Below are 16,549 nucleotides of genomic sequence, written 5' to 3'. Positions count from 1 at the left end.
GGATCAAAGACAACAGACAGTATTACACCTCAACAGGGGTCTCTGGATTTAACTTGGGCACCCACGTTTGTCTAATAGATCAAAGGTCAGTGGGTCAAACTTTGCTGTTTTAAACACTGGTGCACAACTATCACCAAAGTTTTATAATTTAATAGAAAAACAGAACTTCATAAATAGGATGTTGCACAGTCCATTTATATATTACTAGTCAGAACTGGAACACTCCTTTTTCAGAAGATTGAAAAGAATGACAAACCAGGCAGGAGTGCTCTTTTCCACACATTTGCAGAACATGGGGCATTCATCAAATTAGCTATCTCACCTGCTAGCCCAGCCGACACAACAGCTCCAATCACAATATTGTGTTACCTTCGAAAGCCCCAGTCATCATTACGCTCCTCAGGCATGCTCAACACTAATGTTGCAATACTTCAGGAATCAGAATGTTACTTTAAACATGGGGAAAGCTTTGACTCGATACAAAACACCCCATCATCAAGGGTGAGCACTTTCTTGATATCACACTGCCATCCCTGCAAAGACTTTCTGTAAATGAGACATGCACAAAAATGCAGCAGTAACAACTTAAAAGTGCCAATGAAAGGCAGCAGCATGCATATAGATGCGTCTACTGAGAAGCACTGACTGGACGGCCGGAGGTATCGCTCGTACATTAGTTGGTCACATCCTCATATGTTCCGTGACACCCTCCTGTTTCCACCATGCCAAAGAGTCCAACTCACTTTCACGATATACATGAGACGGTTGTAGCAGTTCTCCAGGAAGTCTACGCAGAATTCCTTCAGGAAGAGCCTGACATTCAGCGCCGAGCGTCGTTCTTTTGTTGTCTCCTTGGCCTCTTGCTTTCGTTTTGGAATTCTTCTGACCGGCTTCCCAATATCATGGCTGTAATTTTTAAACTGAAAGTCAAAATGAAAGAGTGGAAGGGAGAGAAATGTCTTAGCATTGGCTTTGAGGACGGTCAGTACACACAGTGATCCAAGCAGCACTATTAAATCCAAATTAGACAGGACACAAGTGGAGTGCACCTATGAATCTCTTTCATGGAAAAGTACTTCCAGTATCAGTCCTGGGAGCAAGACTGTTTCTACTCTTTTCTATAATGGTTCTTAAGCTTCTTAGGAGAGAACGCTGTGAAGGGGACCGTTTAAGTTTCTCCTGAAGGGCTCAAGCCAAGAATAACTTTGATTCCCTGATTGCTTTTGAAGGCATTCAAGCAGATGTAGTAGCACATCAACTAACTGTGATCAGGCTCCAGGGACTGTATGCAAACATTGTGGGCATTTTTACAGGGACATTTGTTTGAAACTTTAACAGGGTTAAAACACCAATACCATAGAAGGTGACCCTTGACCTAATCTGCTGACAAGCATCTTTGGAATTGAGAAGAATTTGGTGCCAACCAAGGAAGCGCTTTGGAGCCATAGCAGTAAGGAGAGAAAAAACACAAACCAATGCAATTGTGCCAGGCAGCACCACATATGGGCCAGTTTTGTCACTCCTATGGGGATGGGATGTTTAGGGGCGGCTGCAACTGGAGTAGCAAGGCCCCTCTTGGAGGTTCTGGAGAGCACCTGAGAGAGAATAAATTTACAGATCCACTCCGCGTTAAGTGGTATTCCTAAGCTAAGGAATCAGCAGGACAAAGTATCCATCAGACAAATTAATACGACCAAAGAGACAACTCGCTACGTTTCTGGCAACAGATCTTGGAAAAACGAAAACAACAAAACCGCTCACCTGCTGATACCAAAAGCAGGATTGTACTGCACTGACTAAAAAGAGTTAAAGGTTTCCGTCTTAGGGACTCTGGGTGATACTGAGGTTGGCTTGAAGTGTAGGTTCTCTCAGAGTTAATGTGCTTTCAGGAGAGCCTCCACAAACCCCCACCCAAACCACCCATTGTCTCCACGTGCAGAGTCTGTACTATCTATCATTGTTCAACAGTAGAGAAGTCAAGTACTCGAACCAACAACCCACTTAACCGCACCAAATGAGTGGTGAAATGAACAGTTTTAAAGGTAAAGGGCTTCTCCTATTTCAAGGCACTTTTAATCGACCACTACCTCGGTTTATCCCTTCTATGTCTGAATAGAACATTCCCAAATAAAGAAGATGTATTTTTGAAATAGTTTCAGTCGTTGGTGCCAGTTCATCATATTTTGAGTTTAAGGTACCTTGGAAAGGACTTGGAATTTGTTCACAAAGCACTTAAACTGGAATCTATTTTCAACAAAGCTTGGCCTTGTATGTCCTGTCTAGAACACAAAGAGATTTAGGCACTAAAAATTCTAACAGTCATGAGCAGCCTAGGGGAGAGGGTGTGATAGGAGGGACTCACACACACTTATCATAGTCTGGAACAGAGATACAAAGTGATGTCCAATTCATGGAGTGTTGTCATAATTTGATCTTACAGTCCCAAAATGCCTCAAGTGCGAAACTGCTAGCGGAGCCAGACCTCCCAACCCACCCATGAATACAAGATATCTCATTTGTTGAAAATCCTACAGAATCTGAAACTTACGCTGTGTAGCCCTTTGTGGAACACTACGTCCCGGTCGCCAATGGCTTTCAAACCCTGAACAACGTAGGATCCTCCAAACCTTGAGTGCCTGTAAAGTGGAATCAGATGTCAGTCTAAGGAAGTCTGAGAATGACTGATAAGAAAAAGAAAAAATGACTTTCGTTCATATTAAGACAAGTTATTATGGTGGACAGGTCGACTAGCAGGCTCCTTGATGGCCGCTAAAATGAATAAGGCTTCCTGTAAACTCATGATTCCACCAAGTGTGGTAGGGCTCTAGAAAATTGTTAGAGAAATATAACACTGATTCAAATGCATTCTGCCCTTAACTTGAGCTCAGGGGCTGCTGTGGATAACCTCTACTAGTGTACCAGCCTTTAGCTGTACTGGCATCCTCTTCCATTACAAACCTAAACTCGGATCCTCCAGATCATCCTCCATCCTGCTCATTCCTAGCCTCACTTACGCAACACCTACTTCTGCCCCATCTAGGTTTTAACAGAACATTCTTTGCCCTGCCCATTATAGATCTCACCTGGATGCCCGCTGAAATACTCTGCTTTTTCGCTCTGCAATTTCCCGCTGCCTCAACAGTTCCAGTTCCTTCATGTCTGTACCTCGTTCTGCCATTGAGCGGGACTGGCCCGTGGCAGCAAGCTGCTCTGCTTTTTGATCACGGAACATCAGGGATACAATCTCCAGGACATGCATGGTCCACTGCTGTTCTGTTTGCGAGCTAGCAAGGAACTTTATAAGGTCGTCCATGCCACTCATGTGGACCGCCCAGAGGACCTTATCGTGGATGCTGGCATCATCGTCCACGCTCTGCAATGAAGGAGAAAAAAAGAGACACCACCATTGCAATAATCTGCACAGCATGAGCCAACATGGTCATATGTTAACAGATTACAAGTTTAACTTCAGCAGGAAATAAACTAGAGAAAAACATACCTATTCTCCCAACTCACACCGTATTCTCCCACACGTCTTGGCCCAGTATGAATTCTCTCATGATCTGGCTTAAGTTAATTTTCTTCTCCAAAATGCAGACGCACTAGGATCAATGAGCAGGGGTCCACTTATACTTTCTGAGCTGCTTAGGGCTGTCACACATCCCTAGGTATTACACAATTTGAAATGACACAGTTGGAAAGAGGAGAGCCTCCCTCTTTCTAGTAATGCCTTTTGGAAACAGATCCCTGCTTGTAGATCTCAGGTGGAACGTGAACCAAGAGCAGGGATCCCACTAGGCACCAGGGATGTACTGTTTAGGAAGGGAGGGGGGCGATTCCTGGTGTTTCCTGGACGTCAAAAATGTTGTGGATGGTCGTCCCACCCTGGGTTCAATATATTATATTTGAACGCCTTTCCTTCCCTGGTGGGTCTGAGACTGTGCCCTCTTCCCAGGAAGGAAGGAAAACTATGTAGGCAATTTCTATTGTACCTGCTGCTCTGGGGCTTTTAGGTGCCCCCTCCATGATCAGTAGAGTGAGGCCACTTTAGCCCATGATTAGTTATTGTGCCATTCACATTTTATTTCCACCCAGCACAGCATACATCACGGGGCAATAGGTGAGCCTACTTCAGCTACGGATCAGCTATTCAGCCATTCACATTTGGTATGGCCACAGTATTTAAGAGGCCATGGTGTGTGGGTTCAAACACTGCCCTATGCTGTGGTGGGCAAAGACGCAATGTGTAAGGCTAAATAACTTAAGTAGATTCTACAATTGCCCCATGATTTATGCCATGGAGGGAGGACTTCACATGTGAATGGTACAATAAATGATCAATGGCTGAAGTGTCCTCAAGCATTTCCCCAGTAATATATGCTGTGCTGGGACAAAGTAAAATATGAATGAGAATAACTGATCAGTACCAAACGCGGGCTGCCCCGCTGCCCTATGCTGTGGTGAGTGGAAGCAAAGGGACACATAGTGCAAATGGCCATCTTTATTGTGAGTTACCCGTATTCTGCTCTTTCACATGGAGGACATCTCACAAAGACGCTTCTCCTGGCATAGGGAAAAATGAGGCATAATGTGCTTTGGCCTTATTGAAAGTATTGCTGCATGAAATAATTTTTTCTTATCTTTTTCTTTTACCTTTTTGGAGAAGTTCTTGGCAGCATTGTATCTTTGGAGAAGTTCTCAGAGTCAGATAAGTGTGAGTTTTTAGACTTGTGTTGGGATCACACTTAACAACTCTCACAACATTACATTTAAATTATTTAAATAATAGCATACCTTCTCCTGTTCCACACACAAACAAAAAGCATTCATTTCTAGGAGTGCTCCTGCCAGAAAATATCAGTAGGAAAACAGCTGTGGCGCCTCATTGAATGACGGCTTGCGAGGCTCTTACTCAAAAAATTGAGAACTTTGAGGTAGGGTCGGATACTGAGACAACATCAGATGGAAAGGGTCATGTGGAATCTGGGCGTGATTTTTCAGTTAGTGTTAATTCCGATGACGGATAATCTTCCAGTGATTCAGAGAAATATGGCCCTACTAGTCCCTTCAGAAGCACAAACTGTGCGGTGAAGAGCTGGTGACATAGTAGACCACCACAGAATGCAGGCAGGTACCACACTCGTCACAGGCTGACTCATAATTTAGTTCAGCTAGTAATTGCACCACTTACTGGAGATACTAGATGTAAGGTCAATATAAAAATGCTTTGCCTATTCACTACTTCCATCTTTTTTATGGAAGCCTTGAGGAAATTGTGCAGCTAACACATGTGTATGCTGAACAGTTTCCAAGAGAGCATGGAGGCACTCTGGCTCCTCACTTTAGGACTCACCTGTGGATTCTCGCTTCACTTGGGTAGTTGAAAAACCGTCTGGCCGAACGCCAAACATGGGTATAGTGCACAAACAAACTATACAGTCCTACTCATACGATTTGAGCAACAATCAATTCCATACCAGCGATGAGCTGAGACAGGTTTTTGATTCTGAAGCATATGGAGCACTTCAATACCAGTTTTGCTGCACTTCTCAAAGACCACCCAGACCATGACAGGTTATTCAAAATAAGGCCTTCCAAGTCTCCAGAGATTTATACTCCTGGAAAGAATATAGCAGTCGATGAGTCCCTGATTTTGTACGAAGTGTGACTTCTGTTAAGGGTTTACTTACCTAATAAAATATCTTGCCTGAATATCTACACAGGGAAGGACTATGTGATAAATCTTATAAATTGTCGTTCCACGTGAGGCGTTAGTGAGATAATAATATGGGAGCTTGCCCCATCTCTTCTTCACAAAGGTCATGACCTTTAGGCAGATAACTTCTATACAGCTGTTTAGTGAATTGTACAAAGGTGGCACTGTGGCTTAAGGTATAAGTAGAAAGCACTTGAAAGGATTCCCTCAGGAGCTAGTTTGCAATAAGCTCAAAAAAGGGCCATAGGAGTGTGGTGTCTTGCAACAAAATGCTCACTGTCAAATTCTTCGACAGGCGGGAACTATATGAGCTTGCTACACTGGATAAGAGTACTTATATCATTTGTTGGGGTCAGATGGCAGAAGTTACAACCCCACCAGTATACTTACTTACAACAATTACATGGGTGGAGTGGATAAAACTGACCAGTTTCTTCAACCATATAATGTGAATCCTAAAACTAGCACATGGTATAAGAAGTTAGCTGTTCACCTGATTCTATGGCAGGACCGGAGGCTCAGATTATGCTTTTCTTTCTTCGCATTTATTACCATCTTGAAAAACACAGCAGCCTTAGAAAAGCTCATAATGTAGAAAAAATGCTTAAAACCAACAATAAAGCATTTTAGCCAAATAACTCAAGAACAAAATGTCTCTGGGACTACAACTCCCATCATAACCATATAACAGTCCAAACAGAGTCCTTCCTCCATGTCCACACTCCACAGATAGGCAGTCCCTTCTCCATGTTCCTCCTCTTTCTTCGCTGCTTCCGCAGCCAGTTAAGTGTTTTTTTCTCTCTCCCGCTCTCAGAATGTGATTGTTGGGTGTTTATGCTACTTTGTGCACTGATTTGCTTAACGTTTGTTGGGGCTATGGGTCTCTGGTGATTTCTTCGTTTCAGAGCCCCATTTGAGTCGCGGAAGCGCCGTTTCGCTTCCTTCGCGACTGTGCCCGGTGTGTTGTTGCGGTGACGCAGTCACCCGCTAGGGGGCGCGGCCGCGTCTCGTTGGTCTCCGGCGCGAGTTCTCCTCACAGAGGAGCCGCGCTGAGGAGACCAACCGCCGCGGAGCCGAGCCCTCGAGCCTGTCTCACCTAACGCCCGTTTATCGGGTCTGTATTGTTTTGCCCCATATTTTGAACGCCCCAGCAGGGGTCTGTATTGCGGTGTTCTGCCGCGTTGACGCCGATCTGGCAGATTTAAGCACTCATATTATGTGGTGTGGCAGCGCGCAGTGAGACAGTCGACCTGGTCCCCCTGGGGTGGGTCTGCGCGCTGGGGGTTGCGAGTGTGCCCTAATTTTGCCAGTCCCTGGCATCCAAAACTGCTGCAGTCCTCCGGTCTGCCCTAATTCTAACTAATACCCAGACTATTGGGTAGAGTGTCAATCCCTTAAGCTACCTTTGGGCAGCATGGAGGACGATTATTATGAGGATGACTCCCACTCATATTTACAAGATGAGGAGTTTTACCAAGCTGTAGACAGCTCTATCTACCGCTGTGTCACGGAAGTGGTGACCCCTATGGAGGAGCGTCTTTCGGCGCGCATAGTGGAGGAGTGCGCCAAACTAGCTCAGGCGCAGTCAGGAATCCCTTGTAACCTCCCAGGTCCGTCAGGTGAGGGCCCCTCTGCTCCTAAGAAACCCTGCAAGGGGGGGTTGTCGGAGGGTGCTCAGGGGGTGGACAAAGGTGCCTTTGAGCGTCTGCGTGACGCTTTTTTAGCTAAGGCCACAGAGTCCCCGCCTGACCAGCCTGCGGTCCCCGCCTCGGTGGTAGCTACTGAGACTGCCCCTTCGTCCCCGGGGGACTCCCCGAATTCGGACGGTGAGGAGGAATCAGTGCGTTCCTGGCGACCTTCGAGCTCGGCCACTGAGTTGCCGCGGGACAGCTCAGGTATGCTGGACCCGGATGAAATAATGCATCCGCGCTCCGCAGCCTGGGCCCCGGGTGACAAGGTGGCAAAGTTCGTAGCTAGTCGGTTGCGTAAGCCTCTGGAGCAGGAGGCCAGGGGATGCCTCCGTGGGGAATGCCCTAGGCCCACCTTGGAGGGAAAAGTTGCCATGACTCCGGATTTAGATGCAAAGATGGCAACGTTTCTAGCAAAGTTTATGAAGGACCCACGTAAGGGCATTGACAGATCCTGGCGATCGTGTCAGGACAAAATGCTCGACGCAGTAGGACCCATTACCAAGATCCTAGACATGGCGGAGCAGGCTAAAGCTACTGGTTCCGCCATTGACCCCGACGTTTTGTCAAATTGGGCGCAGAGGGTGATTGTTTTTTTGGGCAACGCCAACTGCGCCCTCTCCACCGAACGTCGGAGGTCTTTCCTAATTAAGCTGGACCCTAAGTTAGGAGACTTAGCCTCTTCAGAGGCAGGAGCGGTTGCCCAAGGTGGTTTCTTCGGAGAACCGTTCATTAAAGAATTAGGGAAGTTCGTGGCTACCTTTACGTCCCTGGACAGAGCTCAGTCCAGTATTAAACGCGTATTCCATCAGCGTTTCTCCCAAGGGGCCGGTCGCGGTAGGGGCCGCGGGACCGGCCGTGGCGGGCAAAATGCCAGCAACAGAGGGCAAGGCTCCGGGCGAGGACAGTATAACACCTCAGCCAACTTCAACTCTTTCTACCCGACAAGAGGACAACGTTTCGGAGGTCGAGGCTTCAGGAAGAACTCCAACGCTTCCAACACACACGGTGAGTGTTATCCCCGCAGAGCAAGTTCAGATTGGCGGCCGACTAGCGGCTTTTCGCAGGGCGTGGGTAAACCTTACGGCGGATGCTTGGGTATTGCAAACTATCCGCGGTTTTCATATCGAATTCTACGATCAACCTTTCCAGGTGTGCGCCCCGCGCCCTATAACCTTTTCAGCGACCGATGCCCAGTTGATAGACGAAGAGGTCGCGGAGCTCCTCCGCAAAAGGGCCATTCGTCAATCAACTCGACACCCGTCAGGCTTCCTCAGCAATATTTTCCTAGTGGACAAACCCGGCGGAGGCCGTCGTCCAGTGATCAACCTCAAAGAATTCAACGGATGGTTGGTCTACCATCATTTCAAAATGGAGGGAATTCATCTCCTTCGAGATATTCTACTTCCACGGGATTGGTTCGTACGGTTGGATCTCAAGGATGCTTATCTTGTGGTTCCAATCTTCCCTCCTCATCGTCGCTTCCTCCAGTTTCTCTGGCGGGAACAGGTGTTCGAATTCACGGCCCTCCCGTTCGGTCTGTCCTCAGCCCCGTGGTGTTTCACCAAAGTGCTACACCCTGTGGTGGAATTTTTGCGAGCGCAAGGGATTCGCCTAATCGTCTATCTAGACGACATTTTATTGATGGCGCAATGCCCACACAGTCTGCGTTCTCAGCTAGACCAGACGGTCGCCCTCCTCCAGGAACTCGGTTTTGTCATCAATGGAGACAAGTCGGTTCTCGTACCCTCTCAGAAAGTAGAATTTTTGGGGTTTGTCATAGACTCCGTCGACGCTTCCCTGAGCCTTCCGACTCGGAAGATGTCCAAAATCAAGCACGTCTTACGTCAGACGGTTGCAAGGTCCCACACATCGTTACGTCAAGTTGCCAGAGTGGTGGGCCTGCTATCGTCATCGATTCAGGCCATCTTTCCGGGCCCACTGCATTACAGGGCTCTCCAACGTCTCAAAGCGTATCATCTACGCAGGGGCGTGTCCTACGACCAGATGGTTCCCCTGTCGGAGGAGGTCAAGGAGGAAATGTTGTGGTGGCTTACCCACATGGAGGCCTGGAATGGTCGGGCAATTTTCGGGTCTTCCCCGGACCTAGTCATCGAATCCGATGCCAGCAGAGTCGGTTGGGGAGCGCGATGTGGGGATTTTTCAACAGGCGGCACTTGGTCCTTGGAGGAACAGAAGTTACATATCAACTGTCTAGAGCTTCTGGCGGGTTCCTTTGCGGTTCGCTGCTGGACCAGAGACTCAGTGAAGTCGTGCGTCCTGTTGAAAATGGACAATGTATCAGCGGTGCGGTATGTGAACCACCTAGGGGGCGCGAGGTCCCGTGCACTGGCGAATTTGGCGAAACAGTTCTGGGATTACTGTCTAGAGCACCAGGTATCGGTGACGGCGGAGTACCTGCCGGGTCAGGCCAACCAGGTCGCAGACTGGCACTCCAGGCACCTCCGGGATTCCAGTCTGTGGATGTTGGATGTCCAGGTCTTTCGCTGGCTCAACGGGCTGTGGGGTCCTTTCTCACTGGACCTGTTTGCGTCCCGTTTGGATCACCAACTTCCGAGGTTCTTCAGTTGGAGGCCGGATCCGCTGGCAGAAGCCACGGACGCGTTTCTCCAGGACTGGAGCAAGGAGAAGCCCTTTGCGTTTCCGCCTTTTTCGATGGTGATGCGTACGGCGGCACAGGTTCGCCGGCAGGAAGTGGAGCTGGTGTTGGTGACACCGCTCTGGAGGTACCAAGTCTGGTTTCCAGATCTTCTGGAACTTTCCTGGGATTCTCCAATCCTACTCCCCCGGCTTCCTCACCTGCTCCTCAATCCGGATCGAGATCCGCATCCTCTCATCGTTCAGAACTCTCTCCGCCTCATGGCATGGAGGCTTTCAGGAGACGTTGGTCGCTCCCGGGCCTTTCGAGATCAGCTGAAGGTCTGTTGTCCAAGGCCTGGGCTGCCAGTACGTCGAAGCGCTACAAATCCGCTTGGTCTAAGTGGGTGCGTTGGTGTCTTCGACGGAGTTTGGATCCCGTGGTCGCGGGACTCGTTCCCGTGTTGAACTATCTAACGGAATTGGCAATGGGGGGCTTTGCTTACCGCACGATTAATGCTGTGCGTTCGGCTATATCTGCGGCTCACCACCCGGTTGACGGTGCTCCGATCGGGGTACACCCTTTTGTGTGCCGACTTTTGCGGGGCGTCCGTTTGGCGTTACCACCAGAACCCCGGTACTCAGTCCTTTGGGACGGTAATTTGGTCCTGAACCTTTTCCTGTCCTGGCAACCTAACAGGTATCTATCGGCCAAGGAACTCTCGGCGAAGCTGGCTATGCTTCTATGCTTAGTGTCCTGCCGGAGAGTGTCGGATGTGCGGGCTCTAGATGTATCAGCACGCGTGTTTTCACCAGATGGTGTCACGTTCACAATTGGTCGTCGTACAAAGTCGGCTTCTAGAACGATTTCGTATCCGGCCTTCGTAGATGTCCCGAAACTATGTGTTGTTCAGTGTTTGAAAGCTTATGAAGAATTGACTTGGGACATTCGCCCTCCGGGCGAGAGACAATTGTTGATTGCCTTGCGAAAGCCACACCATGCGGTCTCTTCCCCCACCATAGCCAGGTGGGTGCGTTGGGTCATGCAAGAGGCAGGTATTGATACTAAGCGTTTCGGAGCTCATTCGGCCAGGGGGGCCATGGCCTCTAAGGCTTTCTCTGCAGGAGCTCGTTTGGAGGATTTGATGCGGGCCGCGGACTGGTCCTCCGATTCCACCTTTAAGAGGTTTTACTTTAAGCCGGTGGTGGATATTGCAAGTTTGGTGGTAAGTAAGCTTTGAACTAGCATAATCTGAGCCTCCGGTCCTGCCATAGAATCGAAATTTGCCTAGCATTTGTAACGGTAAGTTTCAATTCTATTAAGGACACGGAGGCGAGGATTATCCCACCCGGTATGTCGTCAATCGACACCCCCCCGTATGGCGGTAAGTAGCCAGGTTTTATAGTTTCTCCTCATGGTTGATTATGAACCTTGCATGTTGATTTGATTGTAAATTCCTGAATATTTCCATTACGGCGCTGACGCAGTTCTATTTCTTCCGTTAGGAAATGATGGTTCCAAGCAGGATCAATGAACTGACGGCGTAATTTGCGCGAAGAAAGAGGAGGAACATGGAGAAGGGACTGCCTATCTGTGGAGTGTGGACATGGAGGAAGGACTCCGTTTGGACTGTTATATGGTTATGATGGGAGTTGTAGTCCCAGAGACATTTTGTTCTTGAGTTATTTGGCTAAAATGCTTTATTGTTGGTTTTAAGCATTTTTTCTACATTATGAGCTTTTCTAAGGCTGCTGTGTTTTTCAAGATGGTAATAAATGCGAAGAAAGAAAAGCATAATCCTCGCCTCCGTGTCCTTAATAGAATTGAAACTTACCGTTACAAATGCTAGGCAAATTTCGATTCACTTGGCAACATACAATGCGTATGTTGTCTATCGGAGGACCCCCACAGGAAGACTGACATCCCTCCTTGACTTTCAGTTGGCTGTTATTGTAACCCTTACTGCTCTAGAAGCAGTAGACTCCACTACATCTCATGTGGAAGATGTTGCAAGTCTGCAGGATCAGCACTTTGCCAACTGCATTCCTGCAACAAAGCAAAAGAGATGCTGATATCACCAATCCAGAGTTTGTTCTGTGAAAAGATGGAGGTAGGAGAGCATGTATTATTGTCCACAGTGCCCACCTAATTATGGCCTGTGTTTTCCAACTTGCTTCACTTTGTACCATAGGATGTAGCCTTACGGCTAGAGCGGTTGACCTTGATGTGGGGGAACCGGGTTCGAGCCTAGACGATCAACATCCTGTTATTCTGGGCAAATCACTTAATCTACCAGTGCCTAACAAAATAAATAAAATGAATGTGTCCATCTGTTACAAAACTGGTGCTCATGTAAAGCGCTCTGATACCTGATGTCTCGGGTCTAGTTCGCTCTATATTTAACTCTAAAAAATACAAAATTTAAAAAGTGACGTTCTTGGGGAAACTCAATGAAGTGGAGCACATAGTTCAGCAGTTACCATCAGACCTGAATAACTATTCATGAATACATAACCTTCCTTGTGCCATTACACAAGTTGGAGTGTAGCTTTTGAAATTCCTCCATCTACTTTTGAAAGAAGGACGCTGATCCAATACCTTTTCTTTCCAAATTAGATTTAAGCCAGTGTCTTTACAGACTTCAGTAAAGAAGCACACAATGGTCTTGCTTTTGGCTGCTGGCCACTTTCATCCACCTTCAAAATATGGCGGACGTTCTGTCCACTTTATTAAAAAGTGCATTTCAGCCAGTGCACTGCACTTCATGCTGGACAGGACATGTGCCATGTTTTGACTGAGTACACTGCCAACCAAATCCAGAAGCCCTTAGTCTTTCCAGAAGTGCACTTTAGGAAATTTTGTAGAGTCACCCAAGATGTTCAGCCCCCATTTTCAAAAGTAGATTTTCTGGCACTGTCCAAGGATTGTGCCACAAATGCATCCTCAGGCAACCACAACTCATTTCCGCACACTGGAAGGCACTGGATATAGCGCATTAAGTGCGCTGAATGATTTAATAAAGGTGCACCAGGAATACTTGCAATATTAGGACTATGGGGGAGAAAGACATGAGCAAGTAGTAAATGCTTAATCGGTTTGTTTCCATTGGGACCTCTTGTAGAAGGCATATGATCATGGTTGAACTGAAACTGTGGTCAAGGCACTACCACATTCCTGTTGTGGCCATAAAAGTGAGGGTTTTGTGGATCCCTGCAGAATCTAAAATTTAATGACAAACACTGAAGGAAAATGCATCATTTTAGACAAAGTTTTGAGGATTACAGGGCATTGTGGGTGAGAAAACTTTGTGAGATCTACTCAAGTCATAACACTGTAAACTCACCCAGGCGTCTAGGTTTAAAGAACGGACAGGTTTGGTAGGTTTCTCTGGTTGCTGCTGAGCATGGGGCAAAAATACTGCACCTACCTCATTTTCCAAAACGGGTTACTTTTTTAAAGGGAAATGTTGACGTTTCGACATTGCGTTTTGCATTTGATTCAGTTGGGGGTGATAGGCCCAATCACACAAGTGGGGTACTATTTTTATTGGGAGACATGAGAATACACTCTGTGGTAGGAAATTGGTGGATCCCCGCAGATTCTGGAACTTTCCTTCTCTAGATAAAAACATACATTTTCCTCACATATCAAAGTTTGAGGTTTGGAAGGGCTTCTAGGTAAGAAAACCCTGAGACATCCATACAAGGGACATTACCCTGAAGTCCAAAAAGTGCCTAGTTTTCTAAAATTTCTTTGTTTGGTTGGTTTTCCTAGGTGGCAGACAACCACAGACCAAAAAGCCACAGCTTCCCCCACATTGCAAGAAAATAGTCAGTTTTGAGTGGAAAACATAGATCTGTACATGTTGCAATGAGGACCTTTTCCTGATGCGGGCCCTAGACTCACCATACTAGTAAGGAAACCTCTTTATCAGATTATGTATAGAAAAGCTGGGTGGTACGGAATTTGTGGATCTCTGCAGATTCTAGAACTTTTCCTCGGAGAAATGTGAAGAAAATATGTGGTTTTGGCCAAAGATTAAGCTTTGCAAGGACTTCTGGGTAAGAAAACCTTGTGAGACCCACATACATCATGCCACCTGGACTCCCCGGTTGACTAGTTTTCAGACATGTGAGGTTTTAGTAGATTTCCCTGGGTGTCTGCTGAGCTTGGGCCCGAAATAAACGGATACCAAAATTGCAAACAAAGTGTTGGTTTTGAGTTTGAATTTGATCTGCCTATGCTGCATTTCAGGCCCTTTGCTGCAGAAGACTCTACGCCCACCCATACAAGAGAGGTATTGTTTTTATTCACAAGCATATGAGAAGGCTAGGTGGTGGGAAAAATGTAAATCCCCACAAATTCTGGAACTTTCCCAGCAAACAAATTGAAATATATGTGTTTTATTCACAATTTGAGAATTACAAGGGCTTCCAGGTGAGAAAACATTGTGAGATCCATGGAAGTGACCCAACGTGGACACTCCCGGGGGTCTAGTTTTCAGAAATGTGTGGGTATGGTACATTTCCTTGGGTGGCGGCTGAGCTAGTGCTCAAAATCACCATATACCCACATCGTAAAAAAAGCATGGCTTTAGTTAGGTGAAATATGATGTCTTCAGGTCACGTTTTACGTTTTTTTTTGTGTCGTAACAGCTATGCCCAGCCACACAATTGGGGTATTGTTTTTATAAGGAGAAGTGTAGGGAGACAGAGTAGTGGAGGATCGTTTATTACCAATTGGGTGGCACTGCATTTGTGCCTTCGAAAAGTAAGCCAGTGTGGAAGAAAGACAACTTTTTTCAAAATGCCCTCTAAATCATAATATAGTATGGGTCACCACAAAGTCAGAAGGGTACGAATAACTGCTGTTCCTAAACTTAGTATCTTGTGTACAATTCAGAAATACATAGGTTTCCTTCACATCCATTTCTCATTCTTCATATTTCACCATATAACTTACCAAGGTGCAGCTCAGGTATCGGCTCAGGGTATCGCATGTTTCTGGAGAACCTACAAACCCTATTTATTGCCACGATCAAAATGATCTGTCGGACTTCAGCAGTGTATTACTTTTGTAAATCAGCTATCGTGACAAGTTACGTTTCTTTGGGTAACCCTTGAGGAAACTGAACAAATGACCTCTTGCTCAAATCTGAATGTTATCTACTTTTCAGAAATGTATAGCTGTCTGTGATCACCCATGGGTTTCATACCTGTTTTCACAGCAAACTGCAAGTAGGTTGAAACCACAAAAATTAGGAAAATTAGAAAAAGTGTGGTAAGAAAAGTTTTTTTTTTATACAACTTTGCTTCTTCCTGAAAGGTGGGAAGATCAATTAACACAAAATGACGTCATATTTTGGCTATTTTCTTGGTTCACTCTAGCGGAATCCACAAACCTTGGATATCTTCAAAATCCCCTGTATGTTGGGGGAATGGACACTAATTTGATGTGGACACCATAAGTCAAAAAAGGTATTATTGTGTACACGCGAAGTCTCCCAAATAGCAAACAAATGGCTCAGCATTGAGAGTGGGAAAGCCTCAGCAGCTAAGCGTTAAAGGGGCTGCAAGCCCAGCTAAAAAAAAAAAAGCACAACGTTAGCCATGCAGATTTTTTCAAATGTCTACCAACTTTTGCTGGTTACTTAATGTACGAGAATTTTCAGAAACTGTACCTTTTCCCTATGGAGTTGAACCAGAGAAATAAAACAAAGTCTTCTCACCTTTTCTTCATCGGGGTCAGCAGGGATATGAAGAATGTTCCTAACCAGTAGCAGAATCCTCTCGATCAGAAGGTTGTCTTCCTCTTCCCTATGCTCCCAGTCCTGGGGAAAAAAAGACCACAGAAGGACTAAAGAATCAGCAGAGGAGAACGTGATCATCGTTCATCCGAGAATGTAACGCCATTTTAGGGAGGTTGGGGCTGTCTATAAGTGAATGGGTGACCATCATGCCCATATTTTACCTGGTTGTTGCTACCTCCACCTCCCCACTCCAAAAAAAGTATCACCAATCCAAGTCACTTTAAAAAAACGAATTGGAACATAGGTTTTTAATGGCTCCCCAAGTGTCAGCAAGCGCTAACTGTTGAGGTTTTCAACCAGAAATCTGTTCCCGGGCACTGAACTATTGGAACAGAAGAAACCATTTACAGCTCGAAACCTTTTTACTCTTGGCAATAGTTAGCAAAAGATGGACGCGAGAGAACAACTGCCAAGACACAAGACAAATCTGAAATTATTGTTGGTATGGTCCGACTCATGCAGAACAGTCTCCAAGTTTAGGCAACTTGGCTGCATTTGCTTGTGGATTCAGAAAATATTATTTGCCACTTGAAGAACAGCGGAGTATAGAGTCACTATTGTATATACAAGTTGTGCAACCCCAGTATAGGAATGACATTTCTGACACACGTGACACAGCAAATCATGCAGTGGGGTCAACATCAGTATTAAATAATACTTAGAGAACCACTAGCACTAACTACTTCCGTAAAGTATCATCGAGGTACCTTGGTTCTGATGGAGCAAGGCAGCGGGGA

General features: G+C 46.3%; 1 protein-coding gene across 3 annotated transcripts in view; it reads right to left on the bottom strand.

The window, feature by feature from the left end:
* TIMELESS (timeless circadian regulator) overlaps positions 1-16,549 on the bottom strand; it is a 466,894-nt gene that overhangs the window by 366,463 nt on the left and 83,882 nt on the right. For all 3 annotated transcript variants that reach the window (XM_086959580.1, XM_086959589.1, XM_086959597.1), the window contains exons 6-9: positions 15,732-15,833; positions 3,084-3,373; positions 2,549-2,636; positions 744-920 (exon numbers count right to left, since the gene is read on the bottom strand). In XM_086959580.1, the coding sequence (XP_086815706.1) occupies positions 744-920; positions 2,549-2,636; positions 3,084-3,373; positions 15,732-15,833 (657 nt within the window). The remainder of the gene's footprint in view (positions 1-743; positions 921-2,548; positions 2,637-3,083; positions 3,374-15,731; positions 15,834-16,549) is intronic.

The sequence above is a fragment of the Lissotriton vulgaris genome, chromosome 1_1 (assembly GCF_964263255.1).
Source record: "Lissotriton vulgaris chromosome 1_1, aLisVul1.2, whole genome shotgun sequence".
In the NCBI taxonomy this organism is placed as follows: Eukaryota; Metazoa; Chordata; class Amphibia; order Caudata; family Salamandridae; genus Lissotriton; species Lissotriton vulgaris.
The sequence above is the reverse complement of the archived record's forward strand: the minus strand, read 5'-3'. Positions and strand labels throughout refer to the sequence as shown.